The 19,639-nt window shown below is 40.7% G+C and overlaps 1 protein-coding gene across 1 annotated transcript in view; it reads right to left on the bottom strand.

Moving 5' to 3' along the window:
* Positions 1-1,339: 1,339 nt before the first annotated feature.
* Positions 1,340-19,639, bottom strand: part of MARCH3 (membrane associated ring-CH-type finger 3) — a 62,276-nt gene continuing 43,976 nt past the window's right edge. The window contains exons 5-7 of the mRNA XM_027883003.1: positions 19,178-19,385; positions 5,714-5,923; positions 1,340-2,015 (exon numbers count right to left, since the gene is read on the bottom strand). Coding sequence (XP_027738804.1) covers positions 1,857-2,015; positions 5,714-5,923; positions 19,178-19,385 — 577 coding nt within the window. The 3' untranslated portion in view covers positions 1,340-1,856. The remainder of the gene's footprint in view (positions 2,016-5,713; positions 5,924-19,177; positions 19,386-19,639) is intronic.

Genomic DNA, 19,639 nt, shown 5'->3' with positions numbered 1-19,639 from the left:
TAGGTTTTCTTTTAACCTGGAATTCTGCTAAAGTGCAAGTTCAGTCTTCTACCCACATAGTTAAGTTACCTTTTGGAAGAGGGCTTATAAAAAAAACCAAAAAGGCGCTACAGGTTTTAGGCTGTAACAGAGCATGTGATATCCATGTCTTCAGAGTCTTATATAGTTTTCTCTGGAAGAGGAGCAGTTATTCATGGCCAAATGTGACCAACTTCTGACCTTATTATGAGTATAGATCTTCAGGTTCATGATTTTTCTACATGTCTTGCTGTGAAAGTAGACTTATGTCAGAATGAGGCTATTATTGCTTTATATAGTTAGTTGATTTTTATATCCCCATGAAATTGACAGTTACAAAGAATATTGTTAAATAACATGCTTTCAGCTAGACTAGTCCACAGACAGAATAAAGAAAGTAACAGATTTGGCTTTGTATACTAAGCTTTTTTTCTCCCACAGATCACACACAACATCAAGTAAGTTCATGTAGGAAACACATGAAATATTGTGTAAACACACAATACCTTGAACTTTGAGCAACAAATTATTAGCCTTCCTGCTATGTCTACATTTCTGTTTTCAGTTCCTGCAGTTTGGAAAACAAAGCACATGATGGCATTGCCATCTCCACACATTTCTAAAAAATTAAAACAAAGGGAGTTTGTATCAAATTCTAGTTCTAGCAGCATTTGCTAGTAAAATTTTGTGCAATTATTTAAAATAAGTCTATCTACATAACTGTGTCTTCTGAGAGGAAGGAATTGTTGAAGAAATTTGGCATAAAACCAAGGGGAAATAGATGATGTCATCCAGGAATAAGGTCTAGTCTTTACACTCCGAATTCAGTTTGGTCACCATAGTAAGCTCTGTATTAATTTTTTTTAAAAGATGCCTTAGTCATTAGTGCTACCATGAGAGGTCTGCTAAATCTACCTGTAAAACTGAAAATTCTGCAGCTTTAAAATAATGATGCTTTTTAAGCAAGACAAGTTCCTGGCTCCTAAAACTTGTCTGAGGAATCTCATTCATTATGTATGCATAGTTTTTCTTGCAAAAGTAAGTCTTAGAGTTAAATTCAGCTTAGTGTAAATGCAGAGTGAATTGGTTGAGTTTGAATTCACTCCAGCAGAACGTGCACTTCAGTGAAGAACGAACGTGGTGCCTGATTTGTTGCTTCTGTATGCAAAAAGTACTTTTTTTTCCTGAGTGCTATGCACCATAATGCTTTTGATGAGAAGATTACTGCAATTTGTGTGATTTCTCTCTTTTGCACATGCAGAATTTATTACTGAAGAATTTTCCTACCAGACCTTCCCTGCCAAACAGAAAATATGGAAGATATTTTTCTAATCACTTTATAGCATTTAAATAATATGTCAATTTGTAGAACTCATTACAGACAAACTTTAATAATCCAAATATGGGTATAATAGACCTGCAGATAAAATCAAGTGAGGGAATGCTGTTGCTGTGCTTTTGGAAAGAGAATGCAATATTGGTTACTGTCTAGCTGCCTAAAGAAATAATACTGCAGGAACATGAAATTATAAAAACAAAGCACTTTTAAAACCAGGTTTGCATTGTTATTACCACAGTTTAATACTTTAAACAATAAAAGAAGTTTGCATCACTCGATGCTGCAAAATTTAACACAAGTCTGTAGAATTCATACACTACCTGCTAAATAAACAAGTTTGGTAGCATACAAATGCAGCATCCATGATTTGGATTGAAACAGTGGTTCAGTTCTTTGCAGAGAGTTTGTTAATGGGAATAACACACTCCTGGGCTCTGGGCAATGTCTGAGTTTAAGGAAAATATTCTTAGTGCTTGGCCCCTGTGCAGACCTGATGAAATCAAACAATTGTCTCTTTTGAGTTCCTTTTGAGGGACTGTAGGCCCAGCAGGGACTGCTGGTTGTGGAGGATGTGAGCAGACTTTGGGGTGAGCAGAATCACCCTCTGATTGGTTTGACGCCATTCGTTGTAGAGCTTGCAGTGATACCTGAAGGACACCTGAGGAGAGAAGAGAGACGGGTTCAGTCACTGTGCTCTTCCAAGGATTCATTGGGGCTTGAGGGGAAGTGCCTTTGGGCAGAACAAAAAATTGATAAGCAGCCCAATGGGCAAAAAGTGGTGAAAAGATGAGAACTACCCTGTAGGTGACTCATGTCCCAAGATGCCACAGTAGCAAAGGAAAGCAGCCTGTGCCTCACTTTCCGCTGTTGCCTACCTGTCCTTCCCCTTTTTTATAACTTGAAAAAATCAGACATCCTGCCTCTTTCTTTCCCAGCAACTAGAGTTGTTGACAGACACAGTGAGAATAAATTTGGGATGCTTTCATGCTGTGGTTTAAACTGACAAACAGTGCAATTGGATGGATGGTGAAGGCACATAAACTCTGTGCAGGGTTGTATGTTCTACCTTGTAACGCTTTATTGCTGAATGCATCAAAGTCAGGATTGCACAAAGGCAGCAAGATTGGTGTGAGCCATCTGACGACGTGTGTATCTCAATGTCTATTGTCTCTGAAGTTTTTTCATCAGCCAACCAATTTCAACCTTACTGGGGAAGAGTAATGCCTGACTGCTATGGATGACCAAGATAGCTTGTCCCCATGTTTTTAAAAGGCAGTTTACTACTTATTTTAGTGACAGCAAGGTGTCGCATCCTGCTTCTCTTTTCTGTGGCACCTTGTATATGAAACTACAAATCTATTGTAAAAAGACACTTTAGTATCAGCAGGAATCATATGGTGTATCGAGGAGGGTAAAAACACCCAAACATCTGCAAAAGTGGATGCCATGCAGAAGGCAGTGAATGCTCCAGGAGAGTGAAGCCACAGTTTAGGCTGAATTTTCAAGTGGCATCACATGAGATTCTTTGAGTAACGGCTGCATTGTTAAGCCAGGCTTTAACTGCTTAGTTATCACAAGATACTCTAGTTAATTTTGTCTACAGAGGGTTCTTGTCTGGGGGCAGTTTCCAAGTGATGTCAGCTACTGTTCAGCCGAGTCCCAGTTACTCACCCTAAATTGTTACATTGGATGAAAAACTCTTGAGATTCTGAAAAAAAAGACTAGATTTTCTTTGTTCCTTGACATGTTATGTCCTTTGTGATCTCTTCAGTAAGACAGCAAGGGGGGTGTCTACCTTTCTAACTTGGTCTAACCTTTGTTTTAAACCAGCACTGGAAGTTGGTTGTACTTGAAGTACAACTGGAGTTGTACTGGAAGGTAAAGGGTCACGTCCTGCTCTACACCAAGCTGCTACTTGATTTTAGAGGAATCAAGATGACCAGCATGCAAGAGAAAGTGGAGTGTGTCCCTGAATTCTTAGTTTAAATAGCAATTTCCTTTTAATGTCTGGAGCTTTCTTTTCAGGATTAGCAGGTGCTTTTGTTGGTGTGTGTACATGCAGTGATTAAATAAAGAGGAAAAGCAACAGCGGTTTTTTATGGGTAATCTGTCTGTTTTAGAGGAAGGGATAAACCATCTTCTTGGGTGCTAAAAATAGCATATCTCTTGTTCACTGCTCACTGGAGTAATTGTAGGTGTGTAAATAATATATATGCCAGCTTTTGCCTTAATAGAAATAAAATGAAGTTATAGTTTTCTTGATTTTCCCATGACCTAAAGGGGCATTATATCATGTTGTGTGTAATTAACCCCACAGCACCCAACACATTCCCTGCCATAACTAAGTAAGCAATACAGGGTTCTCCCATTTGCAAAAAATTACAATACAGGTTCTAGTAAAGAATTTTGATGGGATTAGCCTTCTAGTTTCAATCACTGAGTGATTCAGTGCCCTGAAGGGCTTCCTGCCTTGCCTTTCCCTGCTGCGTACACTGCTTCCTTAGCCCATGCAGCTCCTACTGCTCTGAATAATAGTTTAGAGTGGGATTACAACTGTCCACAGCTCAGTGGATATCAAAGATACTGTATTTTGATTAAATCAACCAAGGTATGCGTTTACATCAGGCTCACTATCACCTTGTTTTCCAAATGCCAGTAACACATTTCTCTCTATGCTTTTGAGGGGATAAAAGTAATAAAGTGAATAGAAGGCATTTTTGCCACTTCCACTGCAAAGGTAACAGACAGGGATTGGGATCAAAGTAGAGGTGCTGCAGTAGTCTTGATAAACAAAGTCTGATAAGTCCACGTGTCATGGTTAATTAAATCCAACTAAAAATTGCCTTGTACAACTTCTAACAATTTTGGTAGTGGTAAATTAAGTGTATTAGGTAAATGGGTCAGCATTTGGGTTTCTAAGACAGCCATACACAATGGAAATTTGAACCACCTTTGCTTGCATACCTGAAAGATATATCTACACACAGCACTGCAGGAAAAACAAGTGTGGCCTCACTGCTACAGTAAATGGTCTGTCACAGGGCAGTGTTGCAGCTTTACAGAAAAGCAGAAACAAATAAAAGAGAAACTCCACGAGGCTGAGGCAAAACTTAGCTTTCCATGTTGTTGATTGCTGCCTGCACTCCTCTATGGGTGAGACAAGGTTTCAATGTAACAAATGTGTAAATGAGACAATACCTCTGACAGCTTTTTTGGAGCTACCTGTGAGGCAGCGTGGGAGTTTTGTGTTCCATTATCTTCACTTTTCCAATCTTACTCAGGGCTTGGTTTCTTGCAGTTCTCAGAGTGCACCTCCTCAGAACCTTGCGCTGATCGAAAACTGCTGGAAGGGGTCAGCCTTGTAGTGTGCCTGTACCCACTGAGGGGGGAGGGCTGTGTGCTGGCCCTGTAGTAATAGTAGCCATAGACAGGATGGGCTTGCCCCCACTAAAGGCAAGGAGAAGCTTTTCCTGTCACAGACTGTCACAGTCACACTAGCAGTTCTGCGGATGCTCCCCATCTGCATCCTTCTTGCTCTTCCCCTTCCCACATCAGAGCTAGAGGTGTGAAATTTCAAACTCAACACTAACCCGGGGTTTTCAGTAAACTGCTAGACTATGGCTTGATAAACACTGATTTTGGCAGTTGTCCCCTCTGCTCCCTTCATTTCTGCTGGGCCAGTGCACTGGCCAGGAACTGATCTCAGTTTAACAACTTGACACAGATTAAGTGGCTCTTAGGATGGATTGGCATGCAAATGACTCACACTGGGTTGCAGGATGCAGTTTAATATGCACTGCAAAGGCAGCTGTGTTTTTACAGACCTTGGTGTAAGGTGTGTTTTGCTGTGGACTTCCCCCACCACTGCAAGCATGGGGAATGAGGAACGAGGAAAGCATGGGATGCACCCATATCCAATGCTTTTGAATTAAAAAGTTGGCCAGATGTTGCATTAGAATAAAAGTTGAATCCTCCCCAGCAGCCAAGTTGTTCACCTAAATCTTTTTTGTGCACTGTACCTTCATCTTTTCCACATTATTTTTGATGATACTCCCTCCCGTAGCGTCTATCTTGAACTCCTTCAAGTCACTTCCCTTCTCCCTCTTTCTATCCGCTTTAGTGCTTAGATTTCAGAATTCTGATCCCAAAACAAACTGCCTTTCTGGTTTTCCAGAGAACTTGAATGGTTCTTGAAAGGAGGTTTCTTCCAAATGCAATTCATATTTATCAGTATGGAGGGTAAATACTAGCAACATTTTGTGCAATGGCCCACACCCCCTACAGCACTCCCTAATTAATTTTCTCAATTGTTCTTTGTCTCATTCCTGTGAGTCAAATAAAAACCCCAATACTTACTAGGGTCCAAAAGAGGTAAATAGTGAAGAGTGCCACAGTGAGTGCAATGAGTCCAACAGCTTCTAGCCTACTACTAAAGTGCAGATGGTCCACTGCTCCTCGCAGACACAACCAGCCAGAGATGGTCGCCAGCGGGGTGATAAACAAGAAACACACCATGTCTCCAAAGAGAGTCCTCCTCTCGTGCTGGGGGCCTGGGTTCCTCAGCCACTGCAGGCAAAATGCAGACAAAGCAAGTGTCAGCGCAGGAGGAAGGATGTTTTACCCAGGGTGAGCTGCTTACTTGCAGGACGCACACCTGCCCCTTAGAGGAGGGAAGGTGGATGCCTGGGATGTGGCTTTGGCTGTCCCTGGAGAACTCCCGCCTCAACTTCTCCCCCTCTTCCTGCTGGTGTTCACCTCTATCCGTGCATTTCTACTGCATCATTTATTCAGATGTGGTAAAGGCTGCCTTGAGAAAAGGAAGTGTTTTGCACAGTGCAAATGCCAGGAGCCTTGGCATTTGGCTCCTGAGCTGCTTGAGAAACCCCTTCTTAATGAGTGATGATTCACATGTTTTCCTTACAACTTGAGTGAGTAGAAAATGTTTCATATTTTGTATGCTGTTTTAGGTTTGGGTTGGTTTTCGCGGCTTTGGGAGGGGCTACATGTTGGGGGGGGTTACATTTTTTGTGGTAATATTTGCAAAGCCATTTTCAACTTGCTTTCAGGTATCCATATGCAAGCAGAGTTGAATGCACAGAGTTTGGTCAAACCTGCTCAGCAGCATCCTTTTATGGGTTTTCCTTGTGCTAGCAGAACCAGATAAGGCTCATGCATCCTTAAACTCTTTGGTACTATCATGCCTCCCAACGTGTTACACATGGCAGTAGAAGTCCTGTCTCTTTAGCTCGAGAAACTGAGGCTGGGGAAGCAACTTCATCCCTTCACCAGCTAATACCCTAATTTCCATCCACCTTAGTTTTTTGGTTTTTTTATTCTTCCCTATTACAGTGCTGCATCAATGACTTGGAGGAGCAGAAGGACTTTAGAGTTTTGACAAGGCTAAGAGCAATGTGCGAGCTAATGATTACTTCTCATCCAGATATCCCACCTCTCTATTGTTTTCAGCCTGTGCTTCATCTTTGCCCAATTTCTCCACATCATGAAAACAAATACTGCATTTATCTCTCCATCTTCATATGGTGTAAATAAGGGTCAAGAAACTGACCAGGAACTAACCTGGCACCAGCAAAAAGACAAAAATCAGTAAACAAGTTTGTTTCAGCATCACCATCTCTTAGGATGAAATAATAAATAATCTACTTCACAGGATTTTGGGGGGGTTTAACTGCAACAGGCTAACTCAGCAGCCAAAGATCCACTCTCATGTGCAATTCAGGAATTCAGGAGAACACAAAAATATGGATCAGAAACATTTTTTTTTTCAGGATGCAGGCTTTTAATTTGCTTGAATACTTTTAAAATCCTAAGGAATTGAGAAGTGCTTCATAACTGCTCTGTACTACTATAAGCAAGAAGTTGTAATGGAAGATGCTAATTCAAGAGAGAGGCTCAATACTGTTTATTTTCCTTTCCTTAACCAGCTGTGGTGAATTCATCCCAATGAGCAACTAAGCACCCACACAGCCACTTGCTCACTCCTCCATCCCACCAGTATGGAGGGGAGAAAAGCAAGAGGCAGCAAGCAGAGCTTGTACAAAATAAGGAGACGTACATTTACATTTGAACAGCTTATTCTTTTACTGCAGTTTCTAGAGAATGCTATGAAGTCATACATAAAAGGCTTGCATCACTTTCTTTGGAACTTTCAATCAATTTACTTAAAAGCACCCCCCAAGGGTGCATGGCTAACAGATCTAGGTTATATTTGGTTGCTTCTAAACAGAACTGGTTGCAACTTCCCCTGTGTTCAATTTCTACAAGTCCCTGTAATATGAAACCACTAAGGAAATAAAAGGGACTGAAAGCACCTGAAAATCGAGATTCTGCTTAAATTTAAAGGTGACTGCAAAAAGGTTACTTGTTTAAAAGGTGTCCTGGAACAGAAATGCTGAGCACTCACACTTCTCCTCGATCTCAGTAGGAACTGCAGGTGTTCACCACTTTCCCAGGGCCGACTGAAATACCATTCTCTCCTTATCTCCCTGCCGTTGGTGACTGTACCCCTTAACTGAGTGATGAAGAACACACTGCAACAGTTGAGTCCACTCAGTGGAGCCAGCATCCTCAAATTGCAGTCTGTTGAGGTACTTTTGGCATCCATGAAGCTCAGATAGTGCAAGAAATAGGTCACAGGCCTGAGCAAGAATGCCGTGGGGGAGCATGCATATTAAAGCATAAGTTGTCCTCTCCACCCTGTGACTTGCACGAGGTGCAGTACACCGCATTTGAATTCAGACAGCATTTTTTGTGCCACCTTACTTGACTGAAAATTTGAGCAGACAAAAATAGTGTGAAGTTGCTTTCACAGGCTGATGGCTCCCTGCAATCTTTATGCCTTCTGATATACGAACAATGAGTCAAACCCAAGTAATTCAAGTATTAGATGAGGCAATGACAGGAGAGAGTAGTATTAAATAATAAATAAACCCATCACAATTCTACACCTTAAAAGCTGGAGGAATTTCATTAGCTAGTTCTGAAGTGGAAGTCAAATGCAAAGATTAGGTTATTTCAATGGCTGTATGGATTTCAGTCACAGCACATATTTTTCTCCTGAAGTGGTGCACAATTGTTTTTAAATCTGCTCCTGTTTAGACTTTAGGTTTCAGTCCTTTGTTTTGTAAATGTGCACTCTCAAGTTATTTTACAGCTAAAAAGCCAAGTCAGCAAATCCTTTAGTGAAACTGATACCCACAGAATGATTCCAACAAGACACTGAGCTGATTGATTAGTGCGGCAGTAGGGTAGGGACTACCTTGCTGGCAAAGACCAAGATGTAAGGCCAGGTAAAGCTGTCAGATCTGCACTATGACACTAAAATCTGTCCTATTAAAATGTGTCATCAATGTGCTCTATTATTTCTGCAATACATCAAGACTGTCACAGTAATAATATCCATTTGGAGGGGGGACACAAAAAGGAGATCATAAAAAGGGTCATGTTTGAAGTAAAATGTTGACCTACCCGGCAAAGCTCCATTTTATCAAGTGCTATCCAAAAGTGAACAGAAACCAGAGGAAAAGAGAACTGAAGAGGGATATTGGTGAAGTAAAAGTGCTACTTAAGCTAATGTACAATGTTGGCTTAAAAACAAATGGCTAATAGTTGGCCACAAATAAATTTAGGGTAAGGGTCAGAAAAATATTCCTATCCTTCAGAGGATGCAGCTCTGGAATAGCCTCTCAGGAGGAGCAGAGTAGGCTAGAACCCATAAAGCTGGCATAGTTATGAAAGGAATTGCTTACATTTTGAAAGGGATTTTTGATTTACTGCATTTGACTCGAGAAAACACGGTTAACACACCTGAGGTTCCCCCACCTCACACGCTGCCGTATGTAGACACATGCAAGGATTTATTGCATTTACTTCACAAAGCAGAGTTGAATTTGGAGTTTCCACACTTCCTTCAACTGAATGCAAATTCTAATGCTCAGAAACTTCATGTGGATTTGCAACAGTCCCTGAAAGACTCTTGATCTACAAGCCCACTAATGGCTTCCAAAATATTACCTAGTATTTAAGAGTGCACATGAAACCAGATCTATGAAACTGTCAAAAAGATGTTTATTTGACAATGCCAAATAATCTGAAACTCCTGAGATGAATGAATTAATAGGCTCAGTTTCCTTTTAACAGGTTTACTCCATCCTGCCTAAGCAAACATAACTAAAGACAGGAGAACTGCTCCTCTGAAAAGGGAAACAGGCTGAGGCATCAGCACAAGGTGCCAGCAAAGTGAAGAACTGGAGGAGGAAATCATTAGAACAAGCAGTAACTGAAGACCAGAACACACTGGAGAGGCATACATTCAGAATTTATACATCCTAACCAAAATCAGCTGCCAGCAGAAAACTGCTGTAAAACACCTTCAAAATTTTGAGCTACTTCACCATTGCCAAAGGGCAAATCCTGGAAGTGCTCATCTCTACAGGTCTAGCTTCAAGTAGGTGACTAATAAATGCTAAGTAAAGTATGTGCGTAGTGTTTTTCCCAGTTAGACGCTAAGGCTACACCCTGTTTCTACTGAAAAGCTCTTCTAGTTCACTATATTTTCTTAGAAAACTGATTTTAAAGAATTGCTGGAGTCACACCAGCAGCAGGTTATTTCAACAGTTATCATCAATGAAGCTGTGGGGAGAAGACAGGAAGGAGTTATCTACCCTAAATGTATTTTTCTTTGAACTAAATTTAACTTATGCACTTCAAATGTATCAGTTCATTTAGTCCTTTTCATGCTGATAGCTCTGCAGTAATCCTGGTGAGAGCAGCCTGAACACAATCAGAACCACTGGCAATTACTGTTTTTTCTGTTTTCATGGCAGCAGTGACTACCAACGTGAGCATTTTGCTCTGGGCTTTCAGCACAGAAATACTGATATTGCCTGGTTTTCAGAATTTTTCTCTTGAATGAAGAACATTTTAAAAGACCAGGATGACCATGTATTGCCTCTCCTCTCCCCCCAAAAAACCCCAAAATACCCCTGGCAAAAACAAAAACAAAAAACAAAAAACAAAACCCAAACAAAACCCACAAAAACAAAACACCTGAACAATTTTGTTCCAATACTTTTTTTTTTTTTACTGGAAAAATTCGTTTTAATATTTTTTAGGGAAAGGTCTTGAGGCCTGGCTTGACTACATGTAACTCAAAGCCTCCCAGACTAGAATGATATGTCCGTTTGTTTTCAGAGCAATGAAACATTTCGGGTGACTTGAATCCTTCCTGGGCTAGTGTTTTGCCAAGGAAAACAAACACTTGACAGTTCCTTTTCAGTTGAGAAAATATTTATGTTTCAGTTTTTGGGTTTCTTGCTTAGATCAAACATTCAGTTACTGGCACAAGGTTATTCTCTTTAACAGGTGCTTGCAGATAGGCCATGGTAGCAGCTCACACAGATGTTTATTTGATCCCAGAGACAGAGGCCTCTGTATCTGGCAGCTAAAAACTAAGTTATTTGATCTTTATTGTTCTAATATTATGACTTCTTTTCTATGAGTTTGCTGTTAGTTAGGTTTAAACCCTATTTTAACTCAAATTCCAGGCTATATTTTAATAGTGGATGTCTGAATGCGCCAAGGCTTGTTTTTGAAATAGCAAATGAATTTTGCTACATTTGTGTGGTTTTTGAAAGTGGAAAAAATAGATTTTGTAAAAATGGTGTATGATACACCTTTAATTTTTTTGTTTGCTTGTTTTCTGAAAAGAATAAACCACAGAGCAGATAGCTACCACCCAGGGTTGGTTCCTAAGTGTAAGGAAAGTACTGCAGGCTGTTGCTTTTGCACCAAAACTCAATTTGCAACCTAGACTTTGGGTTATTTGCCAGCTGAAAAACACGAGAAAGAAATTGGGCAAGGAAGGCAAGAGACCAGCATGGCTGAGTCAAAGTGAAGGGCAAGAAGCACATGCTTATAGCTGCTTGTAGTTGAAGCTACAACAGGTGACCTGGGAAGAGCACAGAGATGAAGTTCTCTATGAGGCTGCGTAGGGTTGGGGTGAGAAATGCTAAGGAGAACCTGGAACTGAACCTGTCATCCAGCTCTGGGGGCCCAGCACAGCAAGGACATGGAGCTGCTGGAGCGAGTCCAGAGGAGGCACCAAGGTGATCAGAGGGATGGAGCAGCTTCACTGTGAGGAAAGGCTGGGAGAATCAGGATTGTTCAGCCTGGAGGGGAGAAGCTTTGGTGTGATCAAACTGTGGCCTTCCAGGACCTGAAGGGGCTACAAGAAGGATGGAGAGAGACTATTTACAAGGGCCCGGAATGACAGGACAAGGGAAAATGGCTTCACACTGACAGAGAGTAGGTTTAGACTGGATATCACTCTTGATATCCAGTCAAGATATTGGTTTTCAGCAGTGTAAGGCCCTGGCACATGTTACTGAGAGAAGCTGTGGCTGTCCCATCCCTGAAGGTTGTCCAAGGCCAGGTTGGACAGGGCTTGGAGCAACCTTGGAAAATGGAAGGTGTCCCTGCCAATGGCAGAGTGTGGAGTGAGATGGTCTTTAAGGTCCCTTCCAACCCAAACCATTCTATGATTCTACAATACACAAAGGTCCACCAGGTAGCACTAATATAGCGCCCCGTATATGTAGAGTCCAGTTTTTGTTTTAGACCCCTTCAACCTCTGAAAACGCATTAGTAATTCTCTGATAGTAAACAGCAAAGCTTGCTATACTATGCTGTTAAAATCTACAAAATTTCTTGCAAGTCCAATTACAAAATCGATTTTTTAACATTAGTCCGACTTACTCCTATTCTGTTTTACTACTATCCACTTTTCTCACTTATATCCACTTGTATCACATTTCAAGAGATGCTTGTAACAGGTAAAAGATTTCAATATGTGTCAAGAATAAAAGATTTTGTGGAACTGTGGGAGAAGCAGTATTTCTTTTTATCCATATCTTTTTATAACGCTCCCATTCTATTTTGGATGACTACATTCCCAATTGGAAGAGAAATGTATGCATTCAAGAAAATCAACAAAAACCAAGTTTTGCATTGTAATTTGAAAGCTAAGCAAATTTGTTATTGGCAACACATATTTCAACACAAGGTAAATGTCCCTATCTACAAGCTGAAATATATGGAAACAAAACACATGATAGATAACAAAAGCTTCATAGGACTCCAAAAAGACAGATGCAACAGAACTTTTCATCTTAACACTTCTATTTTCCTAGAAAAGGCAAACTCTGACTGGTTCCTATTGGTGGCAGGAATGCTACCAACAGGAAGGACAGAGATAGATAATAACCAGACAGTTTAGAACTGCTTTATGGAATAGTGGTGTCCAAAGAAAAGTCACCAAAACCATTATCTAAACCAAAAATAGCTGTACCTTTGAAAACCCCCAGCATCTTCCCTCATCTTGCTCATCCTTAACGAGTAGCATCTCTGATTGTTCAGTCATTTTCTTGATCACTATTAATTTAGGAAGGAGCAGTTACAGATGTGATGGTTTGAAAGCATAGTCTGTTCACTGACAAGTAATTTTTGGTTTTGTTTTTGTTTGTGTTTTTTTTTTTTTTTTGTGGGGGGAGGGGGCAGTGGGTTTCTCTTGTTTGCATTCTTGCTGTCAGTACTATGACAAAGATTTGTGCTTAGGAAAAGTCAAGCATTGTAGCAAATCTTTGCTGTAAGGTACATAAAACAACTACTTAATTTCTTCTTAAAGGAAAGAGAACAGTTTGCTTTGATTTCTAGATTTTGCCCAGTGGTAATGAATAGATTAAAAAAAGTGCATCTTGAAGAGTTTATGGGTTTAAAACTATATGTATTGGGGAGTTTATTATTATTTTCTTTAATGCTTTATTATTATTTTCTTTAACTCAGACATACTTCCACTGGAAATCTACACAACTGCTCCAAATTCTCCCTGTGGGACTTGGGTCTCAGGAAGATTATTTTCACAGCTGAAGACAACAAGGTAGAAAAGCATCTCCATCACTTCACCCTTTTAATCTGCCCTTTTTTGGTCAAGAAGGGAAAGAGGATAGACATCCTTAAATTATCTGCTCCAAGCCCTATCTGCTTATCTCTCCTCAAACTCTACAGACAGCTGCAATTCCTCTAAACTTTGATTTGTGAGTTTTCCTTGTTGCTTACTATGCTGAGTAACCATTTATCTTCCTTCTGGCTTTAAGCATGATCCTCTTAAAATCTACATGCAGCAAATCTGGTGTCTCTTCATCACAGTAATTTAATGCTAATGACTTGCTTCACTGAGCAGTGGAGAAGAAAAATAAGTACAAAGAATCCCAAGAGATAAAAACAGCATTACTCAAAGTCTTGCACAAGAAATAAATTCTTATTTCAGTCTAAGGCTTCTGGGAGGTTTAAATTATAACATAAGCTTACCTTAACTACTTGATGCATAAATGTAGGTTTTAGGTTTTTTCTTAATTTATTTTTCTTTACTAACATGAGCTCTACAGCCAGCAGCAAACTGGGGGGAAAATGAAGTTAATTTCTGCCCAATATTGTGATAATGATTCTGACTTTATTTTTTCTCTTAATCATGCTATTTTGCTTATGAGTTTTATATTGTTAATTAAGTGCTTTCTGTTTGTTTGCAATAGATACAAAATCCTGGTTGGTTTCAAACATGTAAGTAACTTACAAGAAATACAAGCCTGACTCATATGGTCACATAAAGTTTTTATACCATTTTTATATTATGGCTGGCTGTTTCCTAACATTTTATTGCACATAAATACATCTGTACTGCCAAGTTTTGTATCTGTTTCTGTACTAAGTCAAGTGGAAGCAACATAGATTCAATATGGAAATTGAAATTAAGATGATACTTACATAAAGCTTGCCTACTCTTCATTCTGAAACAGCAAAAGCAGCTATGTCAATAATGTCACACATTTCTAGAGAGGATTTCTCTCTGTGGATTGGCTGCATTAAAAAGGTTTATATAAAACAGGAAGGTCCATAAAAGTCACTAATTGAAGTCACTGCCAGTTTGATTTTACTGTGCTGGTTTTAAGATCCTTTCAGGTTGTCACAAGGAACATCAACCACCATATTATAGATTTCTCTTTCCTTCTGTGTCTGAGTTTCTGCTGCTTCAGTCTGGGACCTCTGTGTCAAACAAAAAGATCCCCCCACTGCCAGGATCTCACTGGCAGTGGGGGGATCAAGACCTAGGAGAGAGAAGGAGGGCTACTCAGCAGCAGCTGCTTTTCCCACACACCTGTAGTTTCCATCACACTGTACAGGGATGCTGCACATTTAGCACAGGGTAGAAGAGGTGGCTTCAGACCTTGACTGTACTTTTTGAGTTGAATTTTGCAGTATTGTGAGCCCTGTGCATGTACTGGTAATGTGCACATGGACAACACCTCCTGGACTACCAGCAAATAGCTCCATTTAACTGACTGTGATGTCTCCAATCTCCTTATCTGAAGAACCAGCTGTGGAATCAAGTGAAATGGCTAGGCTTCCTTTGCTGATGCCTGCCAAGGGCTGCCAACAGGAATATGCTGCCTAGCAAAAACATGACTCCAAACAGGAGCTCCAAAGATGAGACACAAAGCTCCAATAGGTATTGATGTTTCAGTTTTCCATGGCAGACATTGACAGGTGCCTTCCAGAAGGGAGATGAACTGAAGGACTCAGTAATATGAAAAAAACTCTTTGTGTATCACAATCCATCTCTTCCTGCTTTACAACAGCATAGCCCAGTCTCCCCAGTGATGCTGTGATAGAACAAGTTCACAAGTGACTGGGCAATAAGGAAGTTTGAGGTCATAGTGCTCTGAGAAGTCCCATCAGAAGCAGGGTCAGCTGGAGAGAGCACAACAGTTCCTAGCCAGCTCAGCCCATAACCAAGGCAATTTAAATCTGTGCTGCTTTGAGGTGCCAAAGGACAAGTCACAGAGCTCCTTCATTCAATACAACAAGAGGCAAAACACAGAAATTGTTTTCTTTGAATGCTGAAGGACTTGTTAGTCACCACCATAGTACCTGATTCATGGTTTGGAAACACAGTTCTTCTGGGGAGAATAATCTGAGTTAAAAAACGAAGTGGACCAAGGAGCTCTGCAAATTTGATGTTGGGAAGATGGACCTGCCTGACAGACTGTACTGCCATTTCCTGCCTCTCTGTTTGGGTTTTGCACATCAAAAATTTAGCAGACTGTACATTTCTTGGGATAAGCTTTGCCCCCAGACAAAAATTACATGTCCTGTGGCAAAGACTTCCCTTGAGAAGTACACAGTTGACCAGAGAGAAGCTTATGATGGAGAAAAGGTATGAAGTATGAAAGAGGAAGTGGAAGTCAAAATGAATGATTTTCCTTTCCTTTTCCTTGCAAAGAAAATCCAGGAAAAAACAGGCTGCTGTGCATAATGTAAGCTAGGAAGAGAAAGTAGAAGTGGTCTCTTTGCATTTTTGTGTCCTATGTAGGAGGCAGGATACAGCCGTAGATATGTCCCTTGCATCAGAGCTAAAGACTTCCTGTTTGAGTGCATGGCCTCACATCCTTAGTATGACCATGAGCAAGTGCCTAAAAAAGAACAAAAAGACATCTTACTACAAAGTTTTATGCTTTCATTTCACAATGAACTAGTGGAAAACCAGCAACATGGTGAGAGGTAGGGGGGAGAAATGCTATGTTCTCATCCAATTACGATGTGCAGCAAGAAATCCTCTACTGCTTCCACAATGATTTACACAAAGAGGAAGGAATATGGCTGAACAATCAGCCAAGCCACTTACTCCTCACTTCACTTTAAGTTCACTACTTTCTCAGCCTCTCCTGAGAACTAATAGCAGATATGATGTTTCTGGATAAAGCAAGTGAAGTATCTCAGTTTGTTTCAGTTGATACAAATTTCTTCCAGACTCATGGCTAAGGGACTAAGAAGCAGTGATCAGTCCAGTGAAGGGATGGGGAGAAAACATAATACTATGCTCTTTTCTTTCCCTCTTTTTCTTTTTTTCCCTCTAAAAAGGAGAATAATATATCTTTGAATAGTGAGAAATACATTTTTTTTTTCCTTGATGGAAGATTTCTAGGAGAAAAGATCAATATGATGACTGATTGCTTCAAACATTTTTATACTACCTGTCACTGACCCCTGAATGGGATGTATTCTCTGCATGAGACAGGGCCTGCTGAGGAGCTATTGGATGAGCTTCTGTAGACTATGAAGTACATCATCATGGCCAGTCTTCGTGAACGAAGAACCAGGGAAGGTTTGTTACACCTTCCAGCCTGCGCATTGGATTTTTTAGGTGAGGCACAGTGTGCGCAGAACTGAGCCCACCCTTTAATCCTGAGGTTCATCTGCCGGGGCCAAGTGAGCTTGGACCGTGGCAGCGAGGTCCTCAGGACGTAGATGGATTGCCTTACAGGGCTAACAAACTCCATCTGCCCGGGGAGGGGCCCTGACCGGGAAACAAACCCGGGCCTTGGCGGTGACAGTGCCGCGTCTTAACCACTAGACCACCAGGGGCTCCCATGAAGTACAAATCACTTTATGAGTATAATAGTCCCTCTTGACTTCCTAAAATGCATTGGTAAATACATCATTCACCTCCAATGAAAGGAGGACCATTTACCATTTACATCTAGTTCAGGGGAGTATTTGGAGAACTAATTATCTCACTAAACCAGGAGAACTTTGATACCCCACCACAAAGTTATACACATGACAGTGTTAAAAGCAGGTGGCCACTTTGGCTTGTCGCTCACCCAAACGTCACAGCAAGTTTTTGCGAGAGATAGTCCTGCTATACCTGATAAACCTCTCATCATGACCTCACACTCTAGGTAATACAGACAGACAGACAGTGAAGTGCTTTCAGGACAAAGAGGATGAGGGAATCTGGCTACTTGCATCTGATTTAGTCAAGCTTTGGGAACTTTCAGATTTGCTGTTATTATTTGCATGGGGAGGTCTTTGCATTTCAAAGCACCATGTATTAAATAAGTATAAACTGTCAGGACAAACTTAAATTACACTAGCAGGTATTCTTTTTTTAATTTGTCCCTTACATGCAACTCAACTATAAAAATAAATCTTCAATTGCCTTCTAAACTGAAAACATAGTCCTTTCATAGGATCACAAAGGACTGTGGTTTTTTATGACCTTTTCTGCAGTTGCACACAATTGTTGATTACTGCACTAAAATACTGTGGGTGTAAGTAGTTAAGAAGTCAGAAAATATTAGGTAGTAAAGATAAAAGCTTTTGTTTCAGAAATGTTCTTGCACATAGTTCTCATTTGTCCTCAGCTGAGAAATAAAAGAGAGCTTTATCGTTATTACTCTAATTATCACTGCTGTTGTTGCTATTATTTATTGCTGCTTTGGCCAAAAAGAAGTCTCACTTCATCAGGGAACTATCAAGCAACAAGACTCCCCCAGCCCAGGCATGTTAGCTTTGCTTTTGATTCCTTCAAACATTATCAGGTCTGACCAGTGTCACATCCAATCTATGCAACACGAGCCGCACGAGGAGCTGTCACAAGAGAACAGCTTGGAGAAGCTGAGCTCTAAAACTAAAATGTTTACTTTGCACTGCCTCAACATCGTTTATCTTTCTTCTCAGAAGGCAAGTGCAGAGTGAAACCATCCTTGTGCCAGAGCTGTGACCAAGAACTCTTTGGCACAGGCTCAGAGCAGCTGAACATCCAAAAGATGTTGCCGTTTAAATGTGAGAATGCTCAGTTGCAAAGATTCTGCTGTTTAGTTGCTGACAGCCTGAGAACACTCAACATCAGCGTTTTCTTAAACTGGGACCAGCTTCCCTGCAGAGTCTGGATCTTGCAAGAAGCACCAAAGACATATTTAACACCAAATCCTTCAACCAGTTATAATGCAATTTACAGAACAACTAAAATGCACAGGACAGATATGTTGTCCTGAACCCAAGCTCAGCCTTTAAGTGTCTGTGTCACCAACTAGTACAAGAAGATGCTTCTCACTAATTTTGTCAAATGTTACTATTGTAATTCACTTTTAAATTCAACAGAAACCATAATTTTTGCTTTCTCTTTTTCCAAGTTAGTACATGGGAAGACAAAGTTCATTAACAGTGTCACGACAGTGACTTTGGGTTTTGAATTTTTTTGGTTTTGTATGTTTGTTTGTTTGTTTTTTCATTTTCTTTTTTCTTTTCCTGAGGACCAAAAAAGCCCCTAAAACCTGTAAAACTTCATGAAGCTGCTAAAACATCTATTGTTGGCAAAAAATGAATTTTCATTGATAAGGGAGAAACAATTGCCCAATTCACTGTTATGTCTAGTACATAGGCAAGAGGAGGCCAAAAGGTCACTCACAAATGGCTAAACATACCAGACGCTATACAAGAACAATTCCTTCTTGTGGGCTTGACATGGAAACCACATTTCTAAGGCTCCTTAGTTTGTTACCTCTTAAAATCAAGAACAAATAAAATTCCTGACCTATATTTAACATGCTACATCCTGACACTTGCCTTGCTTTCCGCAGAAACAATTACTTACCTCTCTTTCATTCCCAACTAAGCTGGCTGGTATTCTAGGAATTTGCTGCACACTATTTCCTAAATCCTCACTCAAGTTTGCACTGAAGCAAACCCATTGATCCTGTTCTTCTTGCTTGTTTTGATTCAGTTCAAAATGAGGATTTTGTTATTCCTGCCCTTTCCTGAGCTCCTGCCCTCAGATTGCCAAGGCCAAAACTCACAGCTCACTGTGGCTTCCATGGAGCTGCAAAGGCTTTGTGACGTCCGTATGAAACAAACATGATTTTCTCAGTAAAGCCGAGCTTTCATGGATGTTCCCCATCTACTGACCTCCAACAACGGCCTGGGTTTGCGCTCCACTGCAAACCTGAAGTGGCAGAGTTCACAGTAGCTGGTGTTTGAAAAGGACAGCCAGTGCTCCAGGCAGCTGCGGTGAATGGTCCCCAGGGTCCCTGTACATTCGCAGGGGGACAGCAGGTCCTCATGGCTTCTGCCCTCGTGGCAGATCCTGCAGATTGGCCGGTCATTGAAGGGGCTGCTGGAGGAAGAGGAGAGAAAATCACTGGTCAGTACATCATGCATGTCACAAATGAACAGTGTAGGAGACACTTGCAGGTTGAGTACTTTGCTCTGTAATTACTATTTCAAGCTGCTGAGCTAATGGAAAGTGTAAAGTGAAAAACACCAGAGTGGTAGGTGAGAGACAGATGACCAAGTGCTTTTGCATTTTTGTTCTTCCCACCTCTTCACAGAGCAGTGGTGCAAGAAATCTCCAAGTGCATCAGGGAAGTT

Source organism: Empidonax traillii, unplaced genomic scaffold (assembly GCF_003031625.1).
Source record: "Empidonax traillii isolate 1590-97213 ecotype Southwest subspecies unplaced genomic scaffold, ASM303162v1 scaffold116:size1738432, whole genome shotgun sequence".
In the NCBI taxonomy this organism is placed as follows: domain Eukaryota; kingdom Metazoa; phylum Chordata; class Aves; order Passeriformes; family Tyrannidae; genus Empidonax; species Empidonax traillii.
The sequence above is the reverse complement of the archived record's forward strand: the minus strand, read 5'-3'. Positions and strand labels throughout refer to the sequence as shown.